We start from the raw sequence: 20,420 nt of genomic DNA on the forward strand, positions 1-20,420 counted from the left end.
AACATCCTTTTCCTCCACCCATTCCCAATGTTCGGGACCCCAATGAACCCATTCCACCAGATAATACAACTGTCCACGCTTCATTTTAGAGTTCAGAATGTCTGAGATCTCGTAATGTTCTTCACCCTCCACCAGGATGGGAGGGGGGCACTGTCGGTTCCAGGCGGCATTGATTAGTTTCTGGACTGAATTTCAATAAGCTGAAATGGAAAATTGGGTGGATATGCTTTAGGTTCTTAGGCAAGTCCAATTCTACTCTTACCTCATTAATTAACCGTACAACTTTAAAAGGACCGATGTATTTCCACACCAACTTCCAACAGGACTGAGAAAGCCGCATATTCTTTGTGGACACATATACACAATCTCCAGTCTTCAGAACCCAACCCTCCACCTGTTTCTTGTCAGCCCATTGCTTGTAAGCGGCCTTGGCCATGTCCAGTGTCTCACATATCTTTGGCCATGAGTCCCTCAACGTGTTACACCATTCGGATGCTCCCCCCTTGTCCAGTGTCCGAGGTTAGAAAGGGAATCGGGGGGCTGTCATAGCCGAGAGCTGCTTTGAATGGGGACACCCCTGTGGACGAGTGGTGAGCATTATTATAACAAAATTCAGCTAAAGTCAGTAAGGCCACCCAGATGTCTTGTTGATAGTTTGTGAAACACTGTAAGTATTGTTCAAGTGTTTGATTAACACGTAGCCACTGCTCAGCCCCCGTTCTATGCCCATAGGTTCCATGAGCTCCCCCCAAAACTTCGAGATAAATTGGGAGCCCCTGTCCGTTATTATTTTGGTAGGCAGCGTGTGGAGTCTGAAAACATGTTCGAGAAATTCTTTAGCCAATGTTCGTGCTGTCGGCAAACTGGGGAATGGAATGAGAGAACTTGTGACTGACGCAAGGTCACCCAGCAGCTGCATGTGGAGGCGTGGAGAATCAAACCCAGTTCTCCAGATTAAAGTCCACCACTCTAAGCACTACACCAAACTGGCTGTTATTTTATCTTTGATTTTAGGTGGGAATGTGTTAACTGGTGTTGTAAGCCACCTTGAAGCAGATGTTTTTATAGCATAGAAACATTCTTGCTTATTAACGTTTGCAGACATTAGTGCAACAAGGGCTTTAATGTGTGAATTGGCTCTCAAACTTTTAGGTGCAGAAGTGAAGCATTAATGGCTGGGTAATATTGGGAGGTGTGGGTAATATTGGGAGCTTTGGTGGCTCAAGTGGTTAAGATGCTGAACTGCAGGCTGTGGAAGGAAGATGAAAAAAGATGATGATGAAGAAGAGATTGGATTTATACCCTGCCCTTCACTACCCAAAGGAGTCTCAGAGCGGCTTACAAACTCCTCTCCCTTCCCCTCCCCACAACAGACACCCTGTGAGGTGGGTGGGGCTGAGAGAACTCTGACACAAACTGCTCTTTCAGGAACAGCTGTGCCAGAGCTTGTGACTGACCCAAGGTCACATCAGCAGGTGCAAGTGGAGGAGTGGGGAATCAAACCCGGTTCTCCCAGATTAGAGTCCGCGCACTTAACCACTACACCAAACTGGCTCTAGGGAAAACAATGTTTCCAAACTAGGGGAAACAATGTGAAGCATGTGGGCTTCTGGTAGTGAAGCTGGGAGGGGGGGGTGACGTTAAGGTTGCTCCTTAGGTCAGCTGTGGTTCTTCTTCTGTCCCTTGCAGAAAGCCCAAAGAGCCCCTTGTCCCCAAAGCGTGCTGCCTGTTTGTCTACAGGAAATGGGACCATCTGGTACTTTCAAGTTCTGATTCTGTTATTTCTTCTTGTGGGCTCAATTTCATCGGTGCAACCAATAAATAGTGAGAGTTCTTGGCAGGAAAAAAACGTGCTGTCTCCCCCTCCCCACCAGCTTTTCCAGCAATGAATATGGGATCTGTTACTTCGTTTATTCCTTCACCCCTGCCAAGAACCCTGTCACACTTCCATTTTCACCTAGCCTGCATTTAAACTATCTTCATAGAATTACCACAACTAAGGTAGATAAATCTAGCTCTCGCCAGCATTGCCAGCTTCTAATAAGTCCATGTTCCTTGACCTTTAATAGCTGCTTTATCGGCAGACATTAGTAAGCAACCATGTTTCCATGCTGTAAAAACTTCATCTGCTAGTTTTGATTCATAAACTTTCTCTCCAGTGGGGACCCTTATACCCTTCTCCTCCATTGTATCCTCACAACGCCCCTGTGAGGTCGATTAGGCTGTATGTGTGTGAGTGGCCCAAGGTCACCCAGTGAGATTCCATGGCAGAGTAGGGATTTGAACCTGGGTCTTCCCAGATTCTTGGCCAGCATCCTAACCACGAGACAACACTGGATCTCAAAGGTGCTGCTAAAGGCATAAAAGTGAGGCAGTCCATTTTTGTTTGGTCATTTGGCATCCCTACGCAATAATATTGGGAAGTCCCTGCGGAAAATCATAGTATTCCACACTAGGGCAGGAAATAGCATCTCCAGATGCTGCGAAAGAAGGGAAACTGAAACTAGCCAATCCAAACGAAGCTCCCACCCTGTCACACAGTCTCCCTGGAGAAGAGCAGCATGCTGATGTAGCAGTATGCAAAGCAGCAGGTGTTCAGAAAAATGCGCTGTTCTTTGCAATTTAATACGTTCTTCTGGCCGCGTTATGTCTGCGTCTGAGCATACACAGTTCTTGTTTTAGGGAATAGAGCATTACTGAAGATCTCTCTTTAAAAAACCAAACAAACTTATTAGCTTTGATGTGGTCACATGGTTCTCCAGTATGTGCACATCAAGAATCAATGTTTGAGAATAGGAGGCAGAAGAATGGTTTTATTTAATTCTCTCCCCCATGTGCCCAGACTCCTAGGACTGGTTTTCAGTGGAAAAAAATTAAAGGCGGTGCTAGTTGAGATACAGCTTGCACATTCTTGGCTTTTTATTTATATATACACTTTATTTATATATACACATTTATACACACACACACACACACTCTTCTTCTCAGTGGGGAACCAAAGCTGAGTAGCTCTCCCTTCTTCTAACATCCTAACAACAACCCTACGAGGTAGGTTAGGCTGAGCATGAGTGACTGGCCCAAGGTCACCTAGCAGGCTTCCATGGCAAAGTGAGGATTTAGATGTGGGTCTCCCAGATCATAGTCCAACATTCTCGCCAATGTTCCGTTCTGGTGCACCCAGAGAGCTTCAGGCTGTGTCTTTTGTGCTCTCAGCTTTTGAGTCTGTTACTGCAGACAACTCTAACCTCTTCAACATTCCCCTCGTTGGCCTTGCCAGCAGTTACATTAGTACAGCCATTAACTGTAGTCACAGATGAGTCCCCTGCTTAATTGGGCCAAAACATAGGTAGCTGTGTTGATCTGTAGCAGAATCCGGAAAGCAAAAAAAGCCTTCTGTTAAGACCAGCCAAAATGACACAGTATATTGTTCACATTTGCAGGTCCTCTAGAATTCTTCGTCAGGCTAGATGCAAGAAGAAAAGAAAGAACACGGGGAGAAAAGCAGATCTTTTAGGCCTCTGTCTGCATCCTGTATAGGATGCTTTGTTGAGTTCAGTGGGCAAAGGGGTGTGGCTGGCCGGTGTCAGATCTTCGCATCTCCCCCTTTTCTGTTTTTTTTAACAACCAGCCTGATGAAAATTTCTGGAGAACTTGTGCAAAGTGGTGTATTGAAGGGCCTTTGTTTTATCGGATTTTGTTTAATCCGAGTTTGCCAACTGGCCTGGCTTTGCTTTTCAAGTCCAGCATCCATGAGGGGCCTTTGGAAAATGGCCAGCTTTCATCTCCAGGAGGTGTCAGGAGCACAAACCAAAAAGGGATGCTTCTTCTAGGGACACAGCATCTGTGCTGCAGAAGTTGTCGGCATTGGATCTTCCTGAGAAGGGAGCACCAAACAGTGGATCCAGTCGAATTTTCTGTATTAATGTGAAACAGGTTGTGTTTGTTTTAATGTTTGTTCTCGATTGCTTGGAACATGAATGCAGAGCAGCTACGTATTTGCTCATGTCTCTCTCCCCTGCCCCTTCCTTTTCTGTTCCAGAGTTCCTATCCTATCTGGGAAGATTTCAACTCCAAGGCAACGAAACTCCACTCCCAACTGCGGTGAGTTCCTCTCTAGAGCCTGCTCAGGCACTTTATTAGCGGCTTCTTGCCCCCCAGAGACCTCTGGGCTGTTTGTCTTCCCTGCCCCCATCTTTTATTTTAAAGGTAGCTTCTGTTGTCTCACATCTGTACAGAAACTGAGCAGGTTGTTGTGCTGGGTGCAGAGGGAATATAAGGCCTTCCTGTCCCAAGAGCACAGGGTTGCTCTCAGAGAACACACAGCTTAGCGGTCTACCAGTCAACCTCTTCTGGTGGTCCCCGGCCCCAGGGACATCCGTCTTGCCTCGACAAGGGCCAGGGCTTTTTTGGCCCTGACTCCCATCCAATGGAATGAGCTCCCACAGGAGATCAGGGCCTCACGGGACCTTTTGCAGTTCCGCAGGGCCTGCACGACGGAGCTCTTCCGCCAGGCTCTTAATTAGGGCGGTGGGCATCTCCCCTCTCTCTTGGCCTCCCCTCAGTGGTTCACTTTTGTATTATCATCAATGGACCCCAATTCATAAAAGATTGTACCTGTGATACTTGACTTGATCTGTATGATAGGATTATTGTTGTATTTTATATTTTGTATATGATGGAAGCTCCCCCTAAGCCTGCTATGCGGGGAGGGTGGGATACAAATCTAATAAATAAGTAAATAATAAAGAAAAATGTGGCGTCTTGCACCAAACTGGGCCTCTTGATGTCCACTGTGCCCCACTCTGCAGGAAACTCTCCTGGCTGTCGGGTGGGGCCATTCTGTGCCATGCGAGGGTCCTTCAGCCAGCCCAGGGGGGCCTGTCTGCTTTCTCCCTGGCCCCCTTCCAAATCCAAGCAGTTGACTGGGCATCCAGACTGCCATAGATACTAGGGCATGGCTGTGTTTCAGCTCAGTTTGTGGCTAGTCCAGCGTGAAGATGAATTGTTGTATGACTCTTAATTCTGTAGAAATTCTGAAAGAGACAGGGAGGCAGGAAGTGGGAGACAGAGGCAGGTCACATCTCTGGGCAGAGGGATTTAATTCATCACAGGCTGTACTTAAATTCTTTGAGACTGTTGTTTCTATGTCAAGTTCATCTCCTGTTCCTCTCCCTTTAGTTACAGAAGCAGGTGTACAGGCAGAGGTACTTTGAGGAAGCCATTGTTCCTGGCTCCTTGGTTGGGGGAGGTATCATCTCAGCTGTACCTGTTTTCTCTCAGTCACACCCTGGGACTCTTTCAGGATGGAGCCTTTCCTGCCTCTGTTTTGTGTTTGCCAACTCTATGTTGGATGAGCACCTGCTTTAGTTCTGCACAGCTGACTGTTGTCAGGTAGTTGGCTGAGGAAGAACAACAACTTAAAAGCATCGTATTGAGAAATGTGAAACTTTTTATCTGCTGATTCCTGCACTTCATAGGCTGGATGACAAGAAGCAAGTTCAGTTTGCTCTGAGGTTGTCCCCCCCCCCCCCAAGCAAATTTTATAGGAATCTTGTTGTTAACTGCTAATTTGAATGTTTGGGATATATATTTTAAAAAACACCCTTTTTCTATTAAGCCTTTGACCTTGGCTACAGTGATCTAGAGGCATGTATTAGAGTAGCCATTTCCTGAAGGGGAGGAGAGGAGGGGGAGGGCAATTTTGAATAAGAAAATAACCACTTGGAAAGAGTTAAGTGCCTCCTATGCCAATGACAATAAAATAAAAACAAGGCTGTTGAGAAATCTCCTCTGCTACATCTCATTAAGACTTTGTTCTCTGCTGGATCAGACCCGTGGTTTGATTCCCCACTCCTCCACTTGCACCTGCTGATTTGACGTGGGTCAGCCACAAGCTCGGGCACAGCTGTCCCTGAAAAAAAGCAGTTTCTGTCAGAGCTCTCTCAGCCCCACCCACCTCACAGGGTGTCTGTTGTGGGGAGGGGAAGGGAAAGGAGTTTGTAAGCCGCTCTGAGACTCCAAGTGAAGGGCGGGGTATAAATCCAGTCTCCTCCTCCTCCTCCTTTCACCAGGGGTGACCAAAGTCTCTGTAAGGCCCACACAGCAGGGGCGCAGGGGCCAAAGCCTCCCAGGAAACTGTATCCAGAGATATAGTGCCTCTGAACATTGAAGTTCCCATTCTCTCAGTGTTTTTTGATGTAATTAAGTTTTACAGCTCTATAACTTTTACAGCTCTGTCACCACATGCCACAGAGTGCCTCACAGATGTAAGGAGGATGGTTTTTAGAGCCCCAAGGGTTTGCGGCAAGAAGTTGCAGCCCTGTAGGGCCTCTGGCCAGCTTTTCAGCTGTGTCTGAGCAGCCACCAGTCATCAGCAGAGAGCCATGAGAGCCACCGTGGTGTAGCTGTTAAGAGCAGTGGACTGTAGTCTGGAGAACCAGGTTTGATTCCCCACTCCTCCACTTGAAGCCAGCTGGGTAACCTTGGGAGAGTCACAGCTCTCTCAGTGCTCTCTCAGCCAAAAAACAAGTTAACTTGCCACCTAGTGGTGCACAGCTCTAAAAGAGCAAGGACTTCTGGCTGCCAGACAATCTTAGGATCTCCTGGCTATGCTACACACAATGCCATACAATTATAATTATTAGAGAGCCACTGGTTCTGCTCACTTCCTGCTTTGCTTCACCTTTCGTTTCCCCAAACCTGCCCCTTAACCTTGTTCCTCACCACTGTTTTGTTTTTCCTTGGGAGGATCAGGAGATCTCCTTTTTTTGCGTGTGGGCCACTTCCTCCCCTGGATTGAGTGTGGCTACAAAGGGGCCCTTTCAGTCCGCCTGCACTCACTTTCCAGTAGCCAGATACTCCCTGCTCAGCCGCCCTATTAATAGCCCCCCGTGGCTCTGCTTGTGTTTCTCGGTCCTCCACTCATTTTTAAAAGCTCTCTTGTGTGCGTGTGTTCCCCCCCCCCCAGCATCCTCAGCTGCTGTGTCGTGTGTTCTCTTGCATGCTCCCAGTACTGCCTTTGTATTCCTTGGCTATCTTGAGGGAGAGCCTGACTTTTCCTTTGCTTTTCTCACGCACGGAGGAGCTGCATAGGAGCTCAGAGCCGGTTTTGGAGGGAGATGTTAAAGCAGTGGGCTTGATTGGGGTGGGGGATTGGCTGACTTGACTCTGCTGAGCCCAAGCCATGTACGAGAGGAGCCTCAGACACTTTCGCCTGGTTCTGCTCTCTCCCTCGCCTCTGCCTGGGTGATATTTAATTTGAGAAGATAAGTGTTTGGCAGGGGAGGTCTGTGGCAAAGTCTGGGGACTGACCTCTGTGTTTTAGGATCCAGGTGGGCAGCCCATGTTGGTCTGAAGCAGCAGAACAAAGTGTGAGTCCAGTGGGGCACCTTTAAGACCAGCAAAGTTTTATTCAAGTGTGAGCTCTCATGTTCGTGCACACTTCCTCAGATAACATTGAAATCTTTCTTGACGCATCTGAGGAAGTGTGAGTGCACACAAAAGCTCATACCTTAAATAAAACTTTGTTGGTCTTAAAGGTGCCCCACTGGACTCACACTTTGTTCTGTGTTTTAAGGCACTGAGGGATTGGGGAGGGGCTACAGGCTGTTGCAACCACTGTGAAACCTCTGGCACTGATTGGTGGTAGGGTAGCAGCAGGAGGAATCGGATTTATATTATGCCCTTCGCATGGAGTCTCAGAGCGGCTTACAATCACCTTTGCTTCCCCTCCCCCTCCCCACAACAAACACCCTGTGAGGTAGGTGGGGCCGAGAGAGCTCTTTCGAGAACTGTGACTGGCCCAAGGCCACTTAGCTGGCTTCTTGTGGAGAAGAACTGGGGAATCAAACCCAGTTCTCCAGCTTAAAGTCTGCCGCTCTTAACGGCTACACCAAACCTTATAATCTTCACAAACATTCAGGTGGGTAGTCATGTTGGTCCACAGTAGAAGAGCTCGATTCTAGTCCAGTAGCACCTTAGACCAACAAGGTTCCCAGAGTGTAAGCTTTCAAGAGTCCGGGCTTCAAAGGGAAATTGGACTCTCAAAAGCTTCTGCCCTGGAAATCTTGTTGATCTCCAAGGTGCTACTGGACTCGAGTCTAGTTCTTCACAAGAATTGCCAGCAGTGGAGAATGAAGGCAAGCGGAGACCAGCGTTGAAGAAGGGAAGTTGAGCCCGAACGAAAGGAAAGGGGAAACTGTGCTGGCAAGGCCAGCAGGTTGAGAAGAAGCCCAAAAAACAGGGAAGCCAAGGGGCAGAGAAGGTGAAGGACAGGGCTGAGGCAGCACTGGACTGAGACAAAGCCACCAGAGGAGAGGACAGGTAAAGGAAGCAGGAGAGAGAGAGAGAGAGAGAGAGAGAGAGAGAGAGAGAGAGAGAGAATGAGAATGAGAATGAGAATGAGAATGAGAATGAGAATGATTAAAACAGGGAGCTGACGAAAGCAAGCGAGGAGGGCTGGTGTACAAAAAGGCTTATGCTAACCCTGCTATTATTGTGTGCATTTGTTCACCCCCACAATGAAATGAAGGGTGAGTCAGTGTGGCTGACTCTCAAACCCTGCAAGCTGGCCTGTGTTACGTTGGGAACAATTAGAGGTGGTTACTTTTGGATAAATGATCTTGTAAGACTTCTAGCGTTTCCTGGCTTGCTGGTTGGCTGTGGTTCAAAACCAGTTTGGATCAAGTGTTTTGCTTTTGAGCACACTCTTAGCTGTTGCCTCAAATTCTTTGGACCCTGGTGAGGCACACAGCTGGCCCCCAGGGACAGCTATGAATGATTCGGGGAAGAGCCTGATTCGAATCCCGCTTCCTCCGTGAACATGAAAGATGGCCCTAGGGTAAGCCTGCGATCTCTCACCCTCCCGTCTCTAGCGTAGGGGGTGATGCTGGCTTATTTTATAGTATTGTAGATTATTTGCCGTCATCTCATGTTGTGCTGTTCAGGAAATTATGGCAGGAAAAGAGGCAGCAATTATTACCTTGCTCTGAGTAAGAAAATACCTTGGAATGTCCCTGCAGTTGTCTGAGAAGCACGAGCAAATGGCCAAGTAAAAATATGCTTGCTCTGATCCTTGGTTAACTTTTACGGGTGATGCGGCAACTGAAAGATGATGCAACAGTCAAATGTGCTTGATGTATATAATTAGCCAGCAGTTAACAACAGTGTCCTTGTTAGTCTGCCCAGGCTTTGGGAGCTGTAGTATGGCAAGACTGATTGGAGTTGGGTAGCTACTAAGCTGTTTGAGTTTGTTTTCCTGAGAATAATTGACATTATTCTTTTGTCCTTGTCCTGTGAATGGACAGCTACCTTCTGCTCCCATCCCCTTGAAACTTCTTTAATCTTTTGCCCACTTCTGTGGCTCCGTAGGAAACTCCTATGCAAGAGATAACTGGCACAAGATAGTAAAAAGCCCAGTAGCACCTTTAAGGCTAACAAACTTTACTGTAACATAAGCTTTCGAGAAACACAGCTCTCTTCGTCAGAATCTGACAAAGAGGGCTGTGTTTCTCGAATCTGACAAAGAGAGCTGTGTTTCTCGAAGGCTTATGCTACAGTAAAGTTTGTTAGTCTTAAAGGTGCTACTGGGCTTTTTACTATTTTGCAGCAACAGACTAACACAGCTAACTCCTCTGGATCTAACACAAGATGTAACACATTTTATTTATTCGCATCATTTATATCTTGCTTTTCTCCCTAAAGGAGACCCAAAAGGGGCTTACGTTGTCCCTTCTTCCATTTTGACTTCAGAACAGCCCTGTGAGGGAGGTTAGGCTGCATGTGGGTGACTGGCCCAAGGACACCCACTGAACTTCCATAGCGGAGTGAGGATTTGAAACTGGGTCTCCTGCATTCTAGTCTGACACTCTGACCACTGCACCATGCTGGCTCAGCACATGAAAAGTACACTGCCAATAAGCCTCAAACATACCCTTGCAAGTTTGGGAAGTGGGGAGGCTCTTCATATTGTGGAAACCCAATCATATGACGGCTGTCAGGAGAATATGGAATGGCTTGAGGTTGTCCTTAGGTTGACACCTAACACTTCCAGAGACCTTACATTTTGGGGCAGTCTCACTGTGGAGTAGGGTTGCCAGCTCTCGGTAGGGAAATTCCTGGAGATGTGGGGGGTGTTAAGATAATTAAGGATAAGGATATGTTGCTGGAGACCAAGATCAGAATCCCCCCCCCATTACTATGTATGGGTGTGAAAGTTGGACAGTGAAGAAATCTGAGAGGAAGAAAATTGACTCATTTAAAATGTGGTGTCGGGGGGGGGGAGTTTGACAGATACCATGGAAACCCCGCCCCCCCCAAAAAAGACAACTGAGGCCCCGGTCACACGGAGAATTTGCCACACAAAAGGCACAAATGTTGGGTGGATTTTCGGGGCGCGATCACACCGCAACATCTAGGAAGCGTAGCACACCCGTGGCCAACCCGTGGCGTCCTGCCAAAGATGCGGAGTTAAAAAGTACCAAGGAAAGTGCACTAGTATCCGGAAAACGCGTGGCACAGTCGGGCGTCTGATCGCGGGAGCGCTAGTATCCTGTGGCATGCACTGCCCGTCCACATCCCGTTGCAAATTGGATGTTTTTCGTAAGCGCATGCACACAAACACGAAACGCTTGTGTGATCGTGCCGCACCGCTTCTTTGCCACGCTGCAGCATCACCGTGTGATCGCCAGCTAACAGCCGAAGCATGGAGACTTGGGTGACCATGTGGTCGGACTACCGTGCTTTATTTTGCTCCAGAGTGAGCAGCCACGTCCCGTCACACACACCCCCCCACATTATCTGGCCCGTGTGACCGGGGCTTGAGTTCTACATCAGATTAAGCCTGAATTCTCCTGCGAAGTTAAAATGACTAAACTGAGGCTATCGTACTTCGGTCACCTCATGAGAAGGGAAGGCTCACTGGAAAAGACGACAGTGCTAGGAAAGAGGGGTGTGGAACAGCAGTCATTGGGGGTATGGGGGAGGGGAGGTTGTGAATTCCCTACATTGTGCAGAGGGTTGGACTAGATGACCCTAGAGGTCCCTTCCAACTCTATGATTCCATGAAAGCATTAGAAAGCAAGGAAGGTGACACGGATTGACTCAACTGACTCAATAAAGGAAGCCACGGTTGACCTGAGCAAGGCGGACAATGGTGGGGCGTTTTGGAGGTCATTCATTCATAGAGTTGGCATAAATTGGAAGCAGCTCGACAGCGTGTAACACACATGGGGTGGCTAGTGAGGATGCAGTTTGGGGAAGAAGCTGAGCAGGGCTGTGATGCCATAAAGTCCTCCTGAACCTGATCTCCAGACCACACAGATAAATTACCCTGGAGAAAATGGCAATCATGATTCTGGAAGTATTCCAGGCCTCACCTGGAAGTTGGCAACCCTTGGAAGAAAGGCCAAAGTGCGATCATCTGGGCTCATGACACTAACTCAGTTGCTGGATAGCCATGGCAGATTAAACCCTTACTGATTTTTTTTTTATTTTTGTGTATGTGTGCCCATGCCTGGAAGTCATAGCGACCTCTGGTGACTCCTACTGGGGCATGGAGGATGTTCAGAGAAGTGGCTTGATGTTACCTGCCTCTGCCTCCCAGCCCTGGCATTCTCTGGAAGTCTCCCATCCAAGTACTTGCCAGGGTCGGCCCTGCTTTGCTTCCGAGATCTGACAAGATCAGGCTTGCCTGGGCTATCCAAGTCAGGGCGGGCAAATTTAAACCCTTGAAGAGCCACAGGCAGAATTGCACTGCTGCCTTACCCCACTCTCCAAAATTAGCATTTCGACAATATTTACGATTAAAATGTAACCTTCGTGCCAAGTTTGGCCCTGATGCCTTAGTCACACCAGAACCTCTGAAAATATTGAGTTGGATCCTAAGGAACATGAGTGGAGTTGTGCTAGAGGAAAGGCAACTCGCCCACCTTTTTGAGTTTGACTCATTTCCACAGGTGCACACCTTTTTATATTCATCCCTCCACTCAGTCTTGGGACCTGCAGCTCAAGTAAAATGCAGAAGGGGGCAGGGCGTCGGTCGAGCTAATGGCGGATGTCTTTTGTGTGCTCCCCAAGAGACCCCTTCCTACACCCGCCAAAAAGACTAAATTACGAAAACTTTTCCTACCTACAAAACTAGGGAAGATTGACTGGATTGGTAAACCGATCCTTTTAAATGAAAATCAACCAGCAAAAAACGCAATTCCTGAAAGAAAAAACGAGTGGTTTGGCACCAGGTCGGCAACAAACGCAATCCAAAATGGCGACTGGAATGACAACGACGACTACAACGACCTAATCTTTAACTAAGCAAGACCTTATGGATATTTTAAAGCTCTTCAAAACCGAAATACTGGAGAATATCAACTCAGCACTTAAATCTATGTCAGAGCAATTGGAAGCTTTACAGACATCGATGCAGAAAGTAGCTCTAACAGCCGACACAGCGCTAGAAGCAGTAACAGCCACCAACGAGGATATTAGAAATGTCCAAGATTCTGAGACATGGGCAAAGGAAAGAATTCTTCTCCTGGAGCACAGAACCCGCAAGAAGGTTATTAAATTTAGGGGATTTCCGGAACCTCCTGAAGGTACCGACGAACTTACCTCTTTCTTAACAACCTGGCTGACGTCGACAATAACTTTTGAAGATGAAACGGCCCCAATGCTAGTAAGGGCATACCGTTTAGGCTCGATTAACACAGAAGCGCGTAGAGGACCACGAGACATTATAACAGAATTTCTAGACCTAAAAACAAAGAATAAAATCCTACAAGAAGCCAAAAAGCCTGGCAACCTTAAATATAACGGAAAAGAAATCTATGCATTCCCAGACGTCCCACCAGAAGCGCTACAAATCAGAAGAAACCTTAAGCAGATCACAGCCAGCCTAAATGATGCAAAAATAAAATACAGATGGCTACAAACAGGTTCCCTAAAAGTTAAACTGAAAGGTGTAACTTATCAAGCTGATGATATTGAAATGGGGGAAGCTCTTCTGAAGGCTCTAGGCTTGTCTCCATAACAAGATACGGAAATAGATCTCCACAGGAAACACAAAAGAGCAAATCAAACCACGCCACACAAATGGAGCAAAATCCCCACCAGAAGACGAATAAATTTATAAGCCAATTGCAACAACATCCCCAAGTATAATCTAGTGCTTAATACGCTAAATAATGTTAAAAATCTTTTAAAGTTATAAATATGTTATAAACTCAAACTTTCGGTAGGAACTATAACATGCCGGCGGGAGGGAGAAGGGGACTCTCTTTGGATCAGTCATGGTACCCCATATTGAGTCATAGTATTGTTTTTTTTATTCTATATGCAACGATGGTAGCAATCCTTTTCGAGCAGCCATCGGGGCTTGGGGTAGATAACATCTCTACACCCAGGATTAGCTGCTTTAGGGGAAAGAAGGAGGGGGAAGAAGGGGATTTCGTTAAATTATTGTATAAATGTTTGCTTCAATGTGTGTTGGGGTTACAGAAGATAGAATGTTTAAAATTGTTGATAGCAAAAACGGCTTACTGGATGGCAGAAAATAAGCTCTATTGTTTCCAATATAGATCAATAGTATACTGTACTAAGGATAATATTATATCCACTAATATGGAAAGAAGGAAAGATTTTAACACGGCTCAGTATTTTAAAACTTCAGCAAAACAGCTAGTTCAACATAAGGATATTTCAGGCAATATTTTTTATGAAAAAAAGAAAGATAATAAACCCATGCTAAAAACTCAACTCCAAAACACAAAATGGAAGACATAAAAATAGTGACTTTAAATTGTAGAGGAGTTAATAATAAGATCAAAGCCAAACGAATAGCAAAGGATCTACAACAACAAAAAATAAACATAGCGTTAAACCTACATTAAAAAAGGGAACAAAGTTTTACCCCTCAGTTGGTTTAACATGCAATATTTAGCCTACGGGTCATCAAAATCCAGAGGGGTGGCTATTTTAATCTCTTCATCTACCAATTTTTAAGTTTGATAACTGTGAAAAGGACGAACAAGGTCGATATATATTTATCAATGGATCTCTTAATGAATCACCAATAACCATAGCCTCAATATACGCTCCTAAAAAAACCAATGCAAATTTTTAAACAAAACATTTACCAAATTAGACAAATTCCGTATGGGTCCAATCCTGCTAGGAGGTGATTTAAATTACCTAATGGACACTTACTTAGACAAATCATCTTACAAAAAACCAAACAAAAACAGCAGAAGGGTTCATCAATCACCTAACTAACTTAAATTACTTTTACAAAGATATGACTTATGCGACTTATGGAGATTGCAACATAGTACACAAAGAGACTATTATTTCTCACAGCAGCATAGAATGCACACAAGAATAGACTACCTACTGGCATCAAAATCCTTTCTTAATAGAATAACTGGAATGACCATTGGAATACAAAAATGGTCAGACCATGGTCCAGTCCAATGTATTATCAAAACCAAAACTACAATAAACAAAAAACACAATTGGAGATTTAACAAACTTTTATTGCAAGAGTCTCACGGCATACTTCAAAACGAACTTTTAAATTATTTCAAAACCAACACCACAGATGACACTTCAATCAATATGGTATTGGAAGCATCTAAAGCGGTCATACGCGGTCATTGCATATCCCTGATGGCATCCTGTAAAAAGGAAAAACACAAAATTAGACAAGAACTTTCTCAAAGCATTAAATTACTCGAAGCAAATCACAAAAAACATGCAGTAAAAAATTATAAAAGATTACAAGAAGCAAGAAAACAACTAGAGATGATTAAGACAACTGAAATCCTAAAAGAACTTTAATTATCGCAAAGCAGACCAAGTAAACAGCCATAAAAAACTCCGCCTCCTCTCTTGGAAACTTAAAAAGAAACAAACAGATACATAGGAAGCATAAGAAACCATCAAAATGAATTTAAAAAACGATACAAAAGAAATTATTGGAGTATTCCAGCTATTTTATGAAAAACTGTATACCTCTCACAATCCTGATCCTCAAGACATTAATAAATCTATTCCTATAATAACTATAATAACTGAAGAGCACCGATCATTACTTGAAGCTCCCATTACCCTTCAGGAAATTGAACAAGAAATCAAAAAGCTCAAAAACAACAAAGCACCAGGGCCAGATGGCTTTATTCCAGATTACTACAAACCTTTAACAAAAGACACAAGACGAGGATGCCCCCTATCCCCGATTTTATTTGTCCTAGTGATGGAACCATTAGCATGTGACCTATGCTCTAACTCCACTTTCGAAGGTATTAAAATTCACAATAGAGAATTCAAGATAAGCTTATTTGTAGATGATATAATACTGTATTTGGAAAACCCCGAAACGTCTATACAAGCCATAAACTCAACTCTCCATCAATTTGCCTCAGTGACAGGATTAAGAGTAAACCAATCAAAATCGATGATTTACCTAATTAACATACAGGACAACATTAGAACCCAGCTACAAAAATGCTACACATTTCAATGGATAAACGATCACTTACAATACCTCGGCATTAAAATTCCACTAGACATTTCCAAACTTCTAAAGTTAAACCATATGGAAATCCACAAAGAAGTTAAACAGATATTAACAACATGGAACGCCAAACCACTATCTTGGCTAGACAGAATCATGATACTACGTTCATTCATACTGCCAAAATACCTTTATTGCTTTAGAACTTTACCTATCTATATTACTGAACAGTTATGTAGGAAGATGGCAAAAAGACACTAACAAATTTATCTGGAAACTTAAAACACCCAGAATCGCATTCCAAAATATGAGAACCCCGAGAAAAGCAGGAGGGCTAGCCATTCCAGATTTAAACTTATATCAAAAAGCAACCGTCCTAGCAACGATAGTTCGACAATACCACGAAGAACACACCTTAGATCAGAAATGGATAGAAGAAACTACAAGCTCAGACCTAACTTTCCAAGAACTATTATGGAAAAAATATTTCACAGAAATTGAACAACGAATTAAAAACCCCTATATGAGATCAACGCTAAAGACATGGTATGAGTCAAAACCCAAAATTACTAGACAATTTTCTCAACTAAGCACATTCACAAGACAAAAATGGTTCAAACCAGCTGAAAACTTTGAAGCTTTTGGCTCCTGGAAAAAAGCAAACATTACTAGAATCATAGATGTTGTGCATAAAGGAAAAATACAATCAAAAGCGGATCTGGAAGGAAAATGCAATACTACCATTAAATGGTTTGAATACTTACAAGTTTAAAATCTGATTAATTCAACCAAATTCAAATCCTCAAGTAAATTACCTCTCTTGGAATTAGAAGAATTATTATTCAAATGAAATCCAAAAAAAGGCCTTATCTCCAAGATCTACAACATTATACTCCACGCTCACACAAAATATCCTTTAAGCTACCAAACTGCATGGGATTTAGACTTAAAAACAACTTACAGAAGAGAATTGGACTGAAATTTGGCAAACTCAAATAAAGCTATCCAAAGTATTAAGCTTACAAGAAACTAACCTAAAAGTCATCACCAGATGGTACCTAACACCAACAAAACTAACGCATATAAACCCTTCTATATCACCATACTGCTGGAAACGTTGCGGCGAAAAAGCAAATTACTTCCACAATTGGTGGTCCTGAAAACAGATACAAAACTTTTGGAAACAAATTGTCAAACAAATTGAAAATCTGACTAGCTACAGCATACCTTTGACTCCAGAATTGATGCTGCTCCATTTATGGCCTTTGGAAGGTCCTCCTGCAAATGGAAGAAAGTTAATTCACATCTTGTTAACAACCGCAAAAATAACAATTGCTAAAAACTGGAAACATGAAAAACCTCCTACCGTAAACCAATGGATCCATAAGACATGGGATATATTTATGTTGGAAAAATTTTCAATATATGATTGTTGTTGTTGTTCAGTCGCACAGTCGAGTCTGACTCTTCGCAACCCCATGGACCAGCTCCGCCAGGCCCTCCTGTCTTCCGCTGTCCTCTGAAGTTGGCTCAATTTCATGTTCGTTGCATCGATGACATTGTCTAACCATCTCATCCTTTGCCATCCCCGTCTTCTTTGACCTTCAATCTTTCCCAGCATCAGGGTCTTCTCCAGTGAGTTCTCCCTTCTCATTTGATGGCCAAAGTATTTGAGCTTCAGTTTCATTATCTGGCCTTCCAGGGAACAGTCAGGGTTGATTTCTTTTAGGATTGACTGATTTGATCTTCTTGCAGTCCAAGGGACTCTCAAGAGTCTTCTCCAGCACCATAGTTCAAAAGAATCTATTCTTCGGCGCTCGGCCTTCCTTATAGTCCAACTCTCGCAGCCATACATGACTACTGAAAGACTATTGAAAGAGGTAGTCAATCTTTAAAGGTACAATTGTGGTCTTAGGGTACTGTCTCAGTGATGATCTGGTTCTTATAGATCCACATGGGTCAATGCAGGGGTAATTCATGAGGACAACCAGATGGATTTCACCTAGAGAACTGGTGTTGAGTAGTGATGGGCATGAACTGGGAAAATGTGGTATGGTTCATGGTATGCCAGCTTCATGAACCATGAAACATCACAAATAAACCAGTTTCATTTGTGAGGTTTGTGACATGGTAGAACACCCCTCAGCATGATAGAGACACCAAACTCACAAGGGATATCCGGCTAACCCTCCTCTACCTACATGCCAAGGTTGGTGAGGATTGAATTTATGGGGTTCGAGTTATGGCTCCCCCAAAGAAGGTGTCCCCAGGAAAGCATTTTCTGGGGAAATGACAAGCACAACGTTAAATACATTTGACTGGGAAAGCATCACCGAAGCCAAATACAAAATAATGCTGTACAGCTGAACATTATACTATGTGGATCATTTCAGTCTCTCAACATGAAACGACAATTACTTTAAGCAAAATTATATGACTTAGTTGGAAAACACCTTACTTGGTAACTTATCTGCCATCCAAATGTATTAGTAGTAATTATTTGTTCTGCAATCCTGTAACCAATCATATTTCGATGTACCATTGCATGTATTACTGTTTTATAAAAAAGTTAATAAAATTTCTATTAAAAAAAAGTGAAATGCAGAAGTAGGCCTGCAAATAAAAGCATCCTGATGAGGTTCTGTTCTTAAAATTGCCAAGCTGTCTTTTTCACTGCAACTTACAATGAAAGAAAAAGTCTCCTGTGAGTTTCTGCTGGTTCTATAGGTTGGGGTTTATGCACCATAAGAGTCCCTGTCTAGGTGTTGGGCCTGCCAGACACATTTATGACCTTGCTTCTTATCACACCAATCTGGTGAGAGGCAGAGAAACAACTGAACTCCATCTGCATTTAGCTGCTCAGTTCAGAACTCTCTGCCTGATATGATACTTGGCCTCTAAGGAAAGGTGAAAACTTCAGGGCTGTTGTTATTCCTGAAAGCATTTTATTCTGTGCTGGGAAGCTGTAATTCCACTGCCTACAGACACCTGGGTAGAAAAATAACTGCACACAGGGAAAATAGCATTTTGTAGACAAAAAGCATGAATGAAATTTGGGGGAAATGGGGTGCAATGTTTAGAACTTTATGAAACTTTAATATAATACTGTATTTACTTGCATCTGCTTGGATAAGTTTTGCTTTCATTCTTCTCCCTCCTACCCTTTTTGTTTGGTCCACCATCCTCTACTATCTTAATCCTTTTTCTCTTCTCTTGCTATAAATTAATCCATCCTATTTTCTGTTTCTACTCCCTGTTTAGGCTAGGGGGTGGTGGATCTTTGACAGTGGTACTCAGTCCACGGCTCATGGAGATCCACATTTGCATTCACTATTAACTAAAAGAGCCACATTTTACTTCCATCCCTGGCACAGTGCCTGCAACTCAGGAGGCTTGTAGCTTTAGTGGAGGTGGGAACTCAGTGCCAGCTGCAGTCCCCACCAATGTTCCCTCTAAGCTGTGGAGTCTTGTGAGCAAGAATTCTACTTTGTGAGCTACTGGCATTAAAGTTGTGAGCAAGCGATTTGGCTGCTACATAAATTAGTTTGCTCTGGAGCCATCCTTCCTGAGCCAAAGCAAAAATGTGTGAGCCGGAGGCTAAAAAACTGTGAACTAGCTCACACTGACTCAGCTTAGAGGGAACACTGGTCCCCACTGGGCAAGGGCGTTGCCCATTTTCTTGAAACATAGGTTGGTTGCAACATAGTGTAATGGTGCTCAGAAGAGCCACCTGCAGTGTGTCAGAGAGCCACATGCAGCTGCAGAGTCACAGAGTGAACATCACTGTTTTATGGGAAGGCCCAGGTTCTTGGACTGAGTCTATTATATTATAAACCAAAAAGCTGAGATAGACTTTAAGTAAAGCTAAAGATAAAAAAGTCAGGCAGTCACGTCAATCTGTTGTTTTTTTAAAGCTCAAAATCCACACTGGTGAGTTTATTGGGATGAACTAAAGTGTCACAAGCTAATCTGCAAGCTTTTGAGTTGCACAGAACTTGTCTTCGACCATTCTTTATTTCTTAAAAGGAAGGAATGGTGAGGAGGAAAAAGATGCTTTTGGGCGTTGATGGAAAAGCTGGCTCAGTGTGTAGCTTGTAACTGTCTTAAAGATGGAGCTCAGTCTTAATTAGATTAAATCATGCTTGGTTCTTAAAAGGGATTGTATAAAAACTGGTATAAAAACACAGTGCAAGCTCTCCCTTTTGAAGAGACAAGCAGGTATTTGGATCCATTTCCAGGGCTAATTGGAAGACAAGGGTCCAGATCGTTCTCTCAGGCATGAGAGTCATTCCACTGGTCAGCCCTACTCAGCCAGAGGCCTTTTAATGTGCTACAAAGTCTGCTGCTCTGAAGAGTCTGAGGGTTTTCTAATGTCCAGCAGTGGACCTACCTTGGCAAGCAATTCCACCTGATGTTAAGATCAAGAACAACCAAGTAAATTGTGAAGCTTCTTTTGCCTCAGGTTTGAAACCGCATTTCCCCCTTCTATTAAATAAGTCCTTTTCTTCAGCTATAAAATTCTGATGTATGATTATCCTGGATATAATGTGGTGATTCTGGAAATTTGGAAGCTTTTGAGTACAGAGGAAGCATAAGGAAGCAAAAGAACCGGGGGGGGGGGGAAGGTTACAAGAAGCGTTAAGCAGGTAACACCAGAGACAATGGCAGCTAGCTGACATACTGCCCCCTCAAAAATACACTTTATCCACCCCCTCCCGGTTTCGCCGGGAGACCTCCCGGTTTGCCCGGGAACTTTTTGTGAAACGCTCTGAGCATGTAAGGGGCCCGAATATCCCCTTCTTCCACCCATTCTTGGTGCTGGGGTCCGAAGTCCACCCACTAGATGAGATACCACAATTTACCACGTTTCATTTTTGAATCCAAAATGTCAGCAATTTCAAAATGTTCCTCCCCA

At 44.1% G+C, this 20,420-nt stretch overlaps 1 protein-coding gene across 1 annotated transcript in view; it reads left to right on the plus strand.

Moving 5' to 3' along the window:
* LOC107114843 (MTSS1-like protein) overlaps positions 1–20,420 on the plus strand; it is a gene marked incomplete at its 3' end in the record, with an annotated part of 101,278 nt that overhangs the window by 29,794 nt on the left and 51,064 nt on the right. The window contains exon 6 of the mRNA XM_015416442.1: positions 4,040–4,101. Coding sequence (XP_015271928.1) covers positions 4,040–4,101 — 62 coding nt within the window. The remainder of the gene's footprint in view (positions 1–4,039; positions 4,102–20,420) is intronic.

This window comes from Gekko japonicus, unplaced genomic scaffold (genome assembly GCF_001447785.1).
Source record: "Gekko japonicus isolate JY-2015 unplaced genomic scaffold, Gekko_japonicus_V1.1 scaffold1955, whole genome shotgun sequence".
Taxonomy (NCBI): Eukaryota; Metazoa; Chordata; class Lepidosauria; order Squamata; family Gekkonidae; genus Gekko; species Gekko japonicus.